At 34.1% G+C, this 12,706-nt stretch overlaps 1 protein-coding gene and 1 non-coding gene across 2 annotated transcripts in view; one reads left to right on the forward strand and one right to left on the reverse strand.

Annotated features, from left to right (window-relative positions):
* Window positions 1-1,091: 1,091 nt before the first annotated feature.
* The window catches only part of LOC123697413, a 37,107-nt gene continuing 25,492 nt past the window's right edge, over window positions 1,092-12,706 (reverse strand). The window contains exons 2-6 of the mRNA XM_045643926.1: window positions 6,745-6,939; window positions 6,106-6,331; window positions 4,857-5,030; window positions 2,241-2,469; window positions 1,092-1,702 (exon numbers count right to left, since the gene is read on the reverse strand). Coding sequence (XP_045499882.1) covers window positions 1,480-1,702; window positions 2,241-2,469; window positions 4,857-5,030; window positions 6,106-6,331; window positions 6,745-6,915 — 1,023 coding nt within the window. The 5' untranslated portion in view covers window positions 6,916-6,939 and the 3' untranslated portion in view covers window positions 1,092-1,479. The remainder of the gene's footprint in view (window positions 1,703-2,240; window positions 2,470-4,856; window positions 5,031-6,105; window positions 6,332-6,744; window positions 6,940-12,706) is intronic.
* Trnag-ccc lies at window positions 5,645-5,715 on the forward strand. Its single transcript has one exon. It is a non-coding gene; the product is annotated as a tRNA-Gly (tRNA).

The following is a 12,706-nucleotide window of genomic DNA, read 5'->3' on the forward strand; positions in this document are numbered from 1 at the left end:
TGTCAGTGTTGTCAGGAGTAAAAAAGTCGAATATATCGATTAATACGAATGAATGTCTATATTTTATTTTTAATTTTATTGAATTCAAATGCTTTATAAATCAGAAGCAAAATTTAACTTATTTTTAACACATATCTTAATTTATTTAGATCATTCTATAAAATAAAAACATGTTTTACTTAATCAATAATAATTATAACATTTTTATTTAGGTAGCTGGCCATTAATAAAATGTCAAATTATTAATCATAATTGTGTCAGTGATGAGTGATTTGTTTATGTTTGTTGTTTGACATTTGAGTGAAGTTTTAGGCCCTTCTCCCATTACGATACGCATAGGCGTTCAAGTATCCTGCAAGTCTCGCAGACTAGTCGCCGCGGAGTATCTCACATACATTTTTATGTAGGCTCGCACACTACGCTACTGGTATCCTACACGTCCGCGACTAGTATAGCACTACTCACCGTGTCGGTCGCTTTTGCATCGCGTCTCGACTCTCGCGTGTATCTCTTCGTTAGAAAGATAAAAATATCTAATCATCATGTTGTAGGTAGTTCTCGTTCGGCTACAAAAACTCTACAATTTATGTTTCTTTCAATATATGGATGAATCCAGTACTTCTTACTCTTACGTTGGCGTCTTCTATTTCTATAAAAAAGAAAAAGTGCAAGAGCTTCTTCGTCACTGGAATTGCTGATTGCTCGACATAACGACGTAACTGTTGTTGCAATAAATAAATGAATTATTATTATTATAACGTCGGTCCACAAAAAGAGGCACAATAATGATGAATTTAGTCATTTTTCAGTCGCATAATATGCGAGCATCGGGTAGCCAGCAAATATCTAAGTAGTATTCTACGCGAGTATCGTATTCTAGAAGTATCGTACCTAATGGCAGAAGGGCCTTAGTAACGTTATATTCAAAATTGATCTTAATCAATATCCCAATATCTCTGCTATCCCATAGAAAAGATCTATAATTATTATATTCATAGAGTCTGTATATTTTTATCTATTTAATCACCCATAAATCATCAGTGTAACGATCAGGCCCAGAGTCCTATGGGAGTTTGCCATTCTCCTTTGTAGACATTAGGTTTTAGTTTATCTCCGTTGTATTGAAAAAAGTGTGCTAATAATAATATTCTTAAGTATATAGGCGCATTTAGTTGTGACTTCAAGTAACGTATTTTATCAACCAAACTATATTGTTAAGACTGAAAGAGTAATTCCGTTTATATAACCTCTTAATATATTATACTTTATACGAATATTAATTACTGTAAGTATTTCTTCCATTAAAAGGCTATATTTACAATATGTAGATATCTAAAAATATATCCAAATACAGATAATAAAGTGTGTTTTTTGTCCTGGAGGCGGTCGTTGAACTAAGTTCCAATTTGGGCTAAAATATTCGGAATTTAAACAATTTGCATCAAGATCGTCCACCAATCAAAGTAATGAATTAAATGTTCATGCCGCGACTCTCAAAGACGGCATTCTTGTGAACCATGAATCTTGTTTCATCTTCAGATAGTAGGAGTCTCTCGGGGAGGGACAGGTGAGGGCGTCTTCTAGAACCTTTAGGGCTGCGGTGGGGAGAACCTTAGCGCTGTATTCCGCTGCTTCTCCCGGCATCGTGACTGCGCAAGTCGCTGTTGTTGAACTTACATCGGAACTTGGGGTTTCTGGGCGGCTGGAATGATTCATGATTAAAGAATTACTATGTTATAAGTTTTATAATTAACATATTAGATATTACACAAACAATGTCGAATATCTCAGGACACCTTCAAAAGAACAATTCTGATACTGTAGAGCTAGATTACGTCATAGAGCAAAGCTAAAAGTTATTTTTTCTTGCTTTTACCAAATGTGAGTTTGTACTACTTGCCTATCAAAATTGTTAGGCTACCTGGCAGTTTGAAACGGTGTCAAGAGCGCAGGCGGCGAGCACAGAGCAAGTAATATAGTATGGCGGCGAGTATCTCTGTAGCGGATAGACCGGGTGCGTGTAGCAGTACGACGTGCAAGCGGCTGGCTCGTAGCATATTATGTTTATCTGTACTTTACCTGGCGGGTTGACAAGACGGTGTCAAGAGCGCAGGCCGCGAGTATATTTGCGTAGCGGATAGATTGGGTACGTGCAACAGTATAACGTGCAAGCGGCTGGCTCGTAGCACCACTGCACTTTGTATCTAATCTGTCTTAGCACTATGTAGTCTGTAGGTTACCTGGCGGGTTGACTAGAAGGAGTCAAGAGCGCGGGCGGCGAGTATATCTCCGTAGCGGATAGATCGGGTGCGTGTAGCAGAACGACGTGCAAGCGGCTGGCCCGTAGCGAGGCTCGTAGAGCGCGTGCCACCCCCCAGGTGCCCCAGCGGACGGCTGCTGCGCCCGCAAAGCTCTCGCCTGAACCTTCCATACGGGAGAGGCTCTCACATGCCGTATCTGATGTTAGCCCTGTAGATATAGAATCTTTTTGTAGTAATTTAAAAATTTAATATATTTTTTTAGGCATCTCGTCTGATGCCACTTAAATCGACTTATTCTTAGCATAATTAAAATTTAAAAAGCTTACTCGCGTATATTATTACTAGCTGACTAGCTGGGCATGTCATGCAAAAACAAGTTGCACTATTTCTATAGCTTATGTGATATTCTGGTAAATAAGTATGGTCACACATGATTGCCAAGAATCATCGAAATCGTTTGTGTAGTTTATAGACTACAAGCCCGCATAGGAAAAAAATATGGGTCAAATGAACCACCAGGGGACATATCTAGAACGATAGCAGAGCAAAAAATAATAAGATTCATCACTATGCCGTCACTTGTAAGCTGTCCAACTGAGTGCAGATGAGAATTGAAAAGTACAGGTAGACTCGGTAAATTTTGGTCATTTGACCATGTACGGCATTCTTAACCATCGATAGATCCATTAAAAATAATAAGAAACCGCTCAGTGCCGTACAAAAATGGTGGTCCACAAAGTTGGAATTTTTATTTAATTTCCGAGAGTTACCGGGGGTAAATTTGGTCATTTGACCATGTACGGCATCTGTGTCATACTATGCCTATACTGCTTTTAATCCATTATTCCGCAACGCCGTACAAAAATCATGGGGACAAGGGGAAAAAATCGAGAGTTGCAATCCCCTCTCTTTCCCCACTCCAGGGGGTCATTTGACTAAGTACGGCTTCGGTTCCAAAACATTATCTAGCACTCAAAAGTACTATTAAAAGCAATGCCGTCAAAAAATAATTGTTCTTTTAAATGTATACCAATAATCATCTTAATTTCATCGAATTCTTGATATAAAGAGCTGTAAGGTCATTTGACCCTGTACGGGAACTTTTTTTTTAACATGATATTGTAAAATTCAATTGTTGTATAGTATTGCCGTTCAAAAGAAACCGTTCTAAAAAAAGTTATAGAGAAATGCAAAAACAGAAATTTTGTAAAAGTTTAAACATCGTAGAGTAATGAAATATAATAGTTTTCTACACTTTATTCGTTGTTTTAAATAGTATTAACATAGATAAATTAGGAAAAAACGATGCCGTACATTTTTGTGCAGACCACATCTTTTAGGCTGATGAAAGCGACGAAAGCTACAATTTTAAGGGTGCTTTATGGCCATTTGATACAGTACGGCATTAACATATTTTTACCCAACTACGGCAAAGCAAAAGGAGGGTTATGATTTTGACAGGTCATGTATGTATGTTCATCTATTCCCTCGTAACTTCTAAACTACTTATCAGAATTCGACAAATGACATATCATTAGAAGCGTCTGAATTGTTCACTGGATAACCAGCGACCAGCTAGCTAAAGGCTATATGGGGTTTCACAAAATCTAATGTGGCGCCCTCTAGCGGACAAAACATACAGAGTAAAAAAATAAAGTTAAGATAAATATGCCGTGTTTGGTATCATTTGAAAGCGCTTTACTTGTACATTTTGAATATGTATATATTACTAGCATTTGCTTGTGACTTTACCTGTATTCATGGGCTGATTGCATATAATTCACATCTTTTCGTTCATAGCTTCTTTATTAGTTCATCAATTTAACGGAGTCCATTCCACCTGACTCCGACTTTCCAAGGTGATAATTAACCACCTCGAGCTTCTTAATATTAATGTATATTTATATTTTATTATCAAAATACAAAGCAAACATTTCGTTATATGGATTTTTTCTTTTTCAGATTTTTCCCCTTTGAACCAACGAAAATGTACGGCACATGAAAAAATATTATCTATGCATAAAATACTTTAAAAATAAATTTATTTCGTGTTGTGTCAAATGACCCCCTGGAGTGGGGAAAGAGAGGGGATTACAACTCTCGATTTTTTCCCCTTGTCCCCATGATTTTTGTACGGCGTTGCGGAATAATGGATTAAAAGCAGTATAGGCATAGTATGACACAGATGCCGTACATGGTCAAATGACCAAATTTACCCCCGGTAACTCTCGGAAATTAAATAAAAATTCCGACTTTGTGGACCACCATTTTTGTACGGCACTGAGCGGTTTCTTATTATTTTTAATGGATCTATCGATGGTTAAGAATGCCGTACATGGTCAAATGACCAAAATTTACCGAGTCTACCTGTACTTTTCAATTCTCATCTGCACTCAGTTGGACAGCTTACAAGTGACGGCATAGTGATGAATCTTATTATTTTTTGCTCTGCTATCGTTCTAGATATGTCCCCTGGTGGTTCATTTGACCCATATTTTTTTCCTATGCGGGCTTGTAGTCTATTATTCGTAGTTATAGGGGGAACAATAATAAACTTTCACGTACTTACACAATATAAATAGGATGATAACAAACCTATATAAAACAATCTGCCCGCATAAGGATGGTCAGCCGCCGCAGCAGCGAGCAGAGGCGCGAACGTCCTCGCGACTCGTAGCGCTCCGAGCACGTTGCCTCGCAGCGCGGCTTCCCAGCATGCCGCGCCGCCGCGCCCGCTGCTGCCAGCTGTGTTTATTACTGCCCATACACCTGGAATAAAGTTAATTAATTAATGACTAACAATGAAATACATCGTAAATTAATTGCGTCAATTAAATAGTTATTGTACACCTAACTAAGCTTGTAATTGTGTTTTTGTACTGTTTTTATTATTAAACATCTATTAATTAATAACGAAGTGTTACCTATAAGCTATTTCTATTGTAACAACGGTAATATTCTAATAAGGAAAGCATGGAAAAAAATTGTTATGGAGACAGTAAAAATATATATGAGCTTTTGGATTTAAGGATCAAATAACTGAATTCGCAAGTTTTAAATGGTTTATCATCATTATAATAAGCTAAAGTGACATCTGTCGCAATAATGCTGAAAATACGTGCTACCTTTGTTTTCCTATTATGGCTGTGAATTATCAATGTACTTACGTCACGATAGATGGCGTTGCTAGTTTGCTACCCAAGGAAAGATACAATAAAACTTTATTGTATGGGAAGATACTATGAAAGGTTTTGTAACCAATAGTATAGGTTTAATTATTTAAGCAATTTGAATTATAAGTTATTTAAGGTATAAACATTAATTTAGAATTTTTTAGCTTAGTAATGTACAAGTGGTATCAATTTTTATTACCACGTCAGCAAGCACTGCTGGTGTAGTGGTATCATGCAAGATTCCCATTCTTGCGACCCGGGTTCGATTCCCGGGCAGTGCATGTACCTTTTGCTTTTTTTAATTTTCTGATTGTTCGTATTAATCTATCCTTTATACGTTCCTTCATAACTGCTAGAGGTATTTTATGTATTTAGGGGCTACATTTTTTTCGAAAATAATACTGGGGCTACTTTTAGCGAGTTTCTGCAGTAAGTACCTAGTAACATTCTTAATCATTTTATGTTTTTTTAGGGTTCAGAAATTTTGAAATATGTACCTACCTACTCAGCAAGTATTTTTTTTTGAAATGCTTTTTCTTCTGCCATTTTCCAATAATAGTATAACATATAAATTAAAATTTAAGTACATTCTTTTCATGTTATGACGCACCAGTCACGGCTTCTAAGATATGTTATAGGTACTATCAAAGTATCAAGGGATAGATACGTACCATGTTCACCAGCCGGCAAGTGCTGTGCAGTCGCTCTCGCAGCTTCTTCCAACAGATCCTCTCTAGCCACATCCAGCTCGAGTGTGGCCAGTCTCGGCGGCGGCTGGTCCTCCGGCGTAGCCGCGACGTGGTTCTGCAGCCAGGATTCCGCGAGCCGCGCGCCAAGCCCGCCTTGCCGGCAACCCGCTATCACCCGCCAGCCGCGGCTGCTGAGGTATGTCGCGATCTGTGGATGGATAATAAGGTATTCGTAGATTATCAACATTTTATTTGTTATAATGAGGTACCTATCCTACTTAGGTATATTATAAATGCGAAAGTTTGTAAGATATATTTTATCTTACGTATTAGACTTATGTCAAATAGTGTACAATACAGTAGTTAAATTAGAAGAGCATAACTATCCAATGTCCAACTTACTACATAAACTTGTTCATGATTTATCTTGAATGATCATTACTCTGCACATAAAACGAAGGAGAGATTGCCTCCATAGGACTTAAATGTTTACTTTACTAATAAAATATGCACCTACTGTACATTTATGTTCATTGTAATCACAATAATACCAAGATAACATCATATTTAGCAAAATTACATTACCTATATCTTTATCAAATTTGCGTAAACTCAACTAACCTGTAGTCCAAGTGCCGAATCCACCGAGGTGACGAGCACCGTCTTCGCGCTGTCCACCGGCAGCACCTCCCCAACCTTCACCTTCCTCAGCAGGTAGAGAAGCAACGCGCCCACGATCGAGCACAGAGCTGCTAGCTGCAGCCCCAACGACAACCAAGTGAGGGGATCCATTACTGGCTGTGCATTATTTTGCGTCTGTGGAAAAAAAAATGTTTAGTTTTTTTTTTGGAATCGGCAGAGGTTTATAATTGCTAATGTTGTGATATTAATAAATAAATTATTAAATAAAAGATTGTTATATTTGTTAAAGCTTGTTTAAATATTTCATATAGAGATGGAAAGATGCATCAATGATCAAACGATGACGGAAAACTAACAAAATCTTTTATGTTTTAAGTCAATTAAGAGCAAACTAATTTAATATGTTAATAAACTTATCAAGCTCAGTTCGAACAAAATGAATCAATTATTTTGCATTTCTCTTAGATATCTTGATAATATCTAGGATATAAATAACATCGCGCCATTGATTTTCACGGTGGGCATTTCATCGCAGATATCTCTCAATGTGCATTGAGAGATATCTGCGATTTTATCTGATAAATCAATTCAAAGATAGATTATGGATTAAACTCGTTTAAAAACAAAATAAGGCTGAATAAACTAATTAAATTATAGTTACATAAGTACCGCTATACTAAAGAGGTTTAACAACTAAGCGCGGTGAATGATGATCACTGGCGATTTAAAAGATTAAAGAAACCTGTTTTAATAATTAAAAAGTAAGTGTTCGCGATAAGGCAGGCCTACAATCTTTAGACTTTATGATAATTGCAGAAGTGCGGAAGCTTGATATAATTCAAGAGATACGTTTGTAACACAGCGGTATAAAACCATATTAAACTTATATCTCATGTGTAGCGCTTTGTCATTATTATGTTACATGGAATAATGAATGAATAGGTGCTATTTCTTTCACAAAAACAGAACAAAACATTTTTTTTTATTTTGCACCAAATTAATGCCATGAGCGAAAATATAAATTAGGAGTAGGTACCCTAACTACTGACGAAATAAAAAATATAAGTATAATAAAAACGTAACGCCGCATAAAAACAAAATCACGGGATAATTCTTATTCTTCAGTCATGTTAACATAAAATATCTACTTATAACAGCACAACTATTTTCATATAAAACTTATTCCAACAGCTTTCACTCCTCACCTGTATGAGCATAGTTTATCTCTCGACTTTTATAAAAAAAATATCAACCACTTAACAACACTTCAGGGAGACTCAACTGCAACTGTCAATTCTACCACTCTACTGACGATCGAACTCGTTTGTCAACAAGATCTGGGGGCGGATAAGTTTCAATAAACAAAGATCACAATAGCTACTAAATAGCTCAATGGATTGATAACATAAACATGCAAAGTGGCAAAGGAACACGTCTGTTAAACTGTAGTCTGTCAATTTTAAAATATCTGACTGTACATATTCTAGAAAATAAGGTAGTCATGGTCATGGTACTTTGAAGTTAAGGAGCCAATTTTTTGGAAACCAAAGACGATTTGTGTTTTATTTTAGGAATGTTAATTATAAGTTAATGCTTAGAATAGTCATTTTAAAATAACCGCATGTATGATTTGAGTATTCAGTTCTCAATAGAAATAATATTATTTATTCGACTTCAATGTAAAATAGAGCGTCAATCGTCATTTATATATCACCGCGCAGTGAAGCAAATTTCTATCAATTTGATGTAATTTAGAAAGAAAGTCCTTTTAGTTGACGCTGAATGAAGGAAAGCGTGAAATTCGCAATATTTCTCTTAAGTCTTATTTTATCACAATTTAAGCTAATGAAATGTTTTATTTAGGTATATCTTCAACATTATTAATCAAAGCACTGGTGTTTTCATTTCATTAAGGAATTATATTACATGATTGATGACATAGATACTGTATTAAAACCGGATTGCTAAAATCATCAAATATAATATGTTATGAGGAAATTTTCATAACCATTGACAAAACAATCTTATATTATAATATCAATTTCACTAGAGTTCGATTATTTAGAGATTCGTTAGAATTGCCTAGACAACTCTGTTGGATTAATAATAGAAAACAAATAGGTATGCTAAAATAATGGTAAATGAACGGAGCGTCAAATATTACCTAATTTCGGAATCTGTGCGAGAATTACATGAATTACAACTGTAACATTTTAGATACCTCACGATAGTGAGTTTTAAATTAAAATACAATGAGATATCATGGACTTATAAATTCATAAATCAATAATAAAATTTATTCCCAAAATATATTATTACATATCCTACTAGTTCTGAATCACCGCAGAAATCTTTATAATATTAACACACAATAGAACATAAAGTTTTTCAATTTGAAAAATCGGATGTAAACAATTAAAATATCGTCGTCAATCAAGATGAAATTCACACACTAGCAAAAACGTGTGAGCAAAATGTTTTATGAGGTATTGTTATGCAGATAAACAAAGCAAGATCATGGCCAAAGGCGAATGTTAACTTTTATCATTCAAGTTTAAATATTTAAATCAGAATTTTTTTAATCAAATTTTTGGACGTGGTAAGTAAGGGATTAAAAGCGTGAATATTGACTTGGAGGTGTTTTTGATAGAAGGGTTAAAATGAATGGACAATTATTTTGAAACAATTGAAGACAGTTGACTCTACATCCGGAAAAAGACACTCTGGGATATAAACACAATTTACAGCCTATTCATATACAATTATAATAATATCTTGTACACCTACCGTATACAAGATAGAAGATGGCAACTTACATAACAGGAGAATTTTATATGTGAGACAAAACGTTATTTAGTAGAGCATCTATACACTCTCCATATTGAGAAATTTTACTAGAGTTTAAACTTTAAACTTACTAATCTTTTAATTAATAAACTACTGAGTACGTGATTTAAGATTTTTATACAATATAAAATGTAATTAACATCAAGGAATATTCAATGAACAGTTTACGTATAGTTTATGTATGTAATAATTAACAGTGCGCCAGCCGAGCGTTACCAGCGTTTCGATATAGACAAATCACCGTTGCTCAACGATGGCCGTGTCTGATATTGGATAATCGGGTGCAAGACATAAGCTTTTTTATATAAAGCGAATAGAAATATGTACTATGTGGTATATAAATACCATACTATTTATCTACTCTTTGTCCTTGCCAATGACATGATTTACGGCCAGTTTATTCCGTTGGGGCCTAGAAATAAAACGTAAAGTACCTAACTGAGAAATGAAATTGGAAGTCTTGTGAATTGTCGAATGAGCAAATCCTTCACATACGAAATGTGGTTATAAATTATTATTATCACGTTCTATCGAAAGCCAATACATTGAATAACAGCTATCGTTTATAAATTGATACACAAACAAGATGCTCCGGGAGGTATCGATATGCAAGAAGCATGTTCAACCTAGATTGTATAATTTGCAGTATTTATATTATCTAATTTGCATGTTAAGAGCATATTATTATGATAAGTTAATAGCTTTAATTAACCCGTTTTAATTATTTCGCACTCTGTTTAACACAACAAAAACTGATAAATCAAAATGTTAGGTTTTAATAAAAGGAGTAAGGATTATTACCAAATGCTAATCTTTCGATATTATATAGGAAGCTAGGTTGAAAAAAATGTCTCCCATTTTAACCGACTTTAGTCAGATCAGAGTGAAAGAAAATCCGAAAAATGTTCGTATAGTTATGAATTTTCAAGGTTGAACATAAAATCATAATGTTGTTGCGAAAATAAACTATTACCAGTGATAGAATATAAAAAGAAGGTCACAGACCAGAGACAAACCGAAACGAATGTGATTCCCAATGTTATAACTTATAACTATCGAGAATTGCAATGTATTACCTACTTACATTAAATATTATGCTATCAAAGGATAATTACGTTACTTATTATGCCTATTACATACATCGATTATGATGCCTTGCATTTATTTAAATGATAATATTTCCCAACAATACGTAATCACTTCGTGTGATGCGTGCTAACGAACCAAATCTAGTATATTTGTTTGTTTTATGTTTGAAGAGCGTAAAGTTGGAAAGCGAAGACGCCATTAAATTGTATTAGATGTAATAATCTGATTGCTTTGATGTAAAAAGTAATCATTAGTAGGTATTGGAAATTATCATAATGTTTGAAGTGATTTGTGTTATGCAATAGATAATTAGGAATTAGGATATAGATGGTTATGAAATAATTAAGGCTGCAGTTGCAGACCTAGCGTACATTCACAATAAGAGTTGAGTTCACGTCATTATTTTTTATTGGAAGTTTAAATTTATATTAGATAATTAAATTATCATTATAATAGTAGTTGGTGATTGCTGAGAAGAAGCACTGAAATAAAACGTTATAAAGTAAAGGTGAAGTTTGTTTTTTTGCAGTATACCTATGCTTCAGACAAGATTACTGAACATGAGTGTTTGTATTTTATGCATTTTCTTTTGTAATAATATAAAAATTACATCATTATCAAAGAAATTGTACTTTCTCTTTAATTGCCATGCAAATTGCAATACCAAATCTTTCCGAATTCATAGAAATTGCACTTCCGGAATTGGTCGCATAATATTCTCCCAATCAACTGTCAATCAAAATGTTTTGCCGCGTAATATCGTTCGGTAATGATTATGCATGACGCAATGCCATTGTTTATTTATTTTACACCAACGAAGTGTTTGATTGGTGAAAGTGGAAAGTGACCTGTCTTTAATTGGCTACTCATTTTTATTGTCTCTTATTTAAATAAATGCATATCATTATTATATTCCATGTAAGTACATGGGTAATGTTTTTACAAAATATATTAATAAAAAGTTTCTTTAAAAACTGATTCGGAGAATTAGAGCCTTTTAAAGTACCAATAATATTATTAATGTAAATGTTGAATTAACCTGTCAATAGACTTGCTATTGCAAGAATTACTTTCAAATTAATGCAGGCTTGTTGATGGACGTAACTTTATTCTACTTATTAAATTATTATCGTGTTATTTATAAGGCGCTGTTTTTTTATTCGGTGGCCCAAACTCTGTCATATCCGGATCGTAAAATAGAATATATTAGCCGGATTAATGAAGTGAACTTCCGAATGTACTATTTGAATATAAAACATTTTTATAACGAACAGGGTCGCTTTAAGATACATTAACAAAATTTTAGAAATAAATTGTAATAACTATGCAAGTTTAAAACTTTAGTCTATAATTAAGTGCCATTGGCTACTCAACAATATATTGAAAGAGTTTAGATAGTAGATAATATTATATATGTTTTTAATTACTTATGTCTTTAAGTTTTCTTATAACGTATCATCCTTATGTTATATTTAATTTGAGGGAATATATTGTCTAAATTTTTAACCAAAAACCGGCTGTCCATCATGATGTAAACATGTTACCATAATGAATATGTATGACAATTACTCTTTGTAGAGCAAGAGTGTTAACAAATTTTAACCAAGCGCAGTTTAATAATGATATTATACAGTACGAAGACCTTGGCGAGGTAATTGTCCTCTGGGCGTGTTCAAAGAATGAGAGGAAGCAATCGAGAATTGAATAGCTTGTATTAGCTATACTTTATTGTTCATTGAGATAAGAACACTTGGACTTTTCTCGAGGTTTTTCGAATGTAAGAAATGGTTAGATTTTCGTTGTTTGCGTTTTTTTGGATATATATTTGAGAATGAGTATTGTAATAAGCGATTGTTAGTTGTGAAAGTAATTTCTGCTTGTGAAATTGCTTTCGTTAAATTCCCTATAACGAAAGCTTTATCAGTGTATACTTTTTTTTATTCCATAAAATTTATGTTTGATTTATTTTTACCATGATACAAAGTTATTATTAAATTAGTACAAA

The sequence above is a fragment of the Colias croceus genome, chromosome 14, assembly GCF_905220415.1.
Source record: "Colias croceus chromosome 14, ilColCroc2.1".
NCBI lineage: Eukaryota > Metazoa > Arthropoda > Insecta > Lepidoptera > Pieridae > Colias > Colias croceus.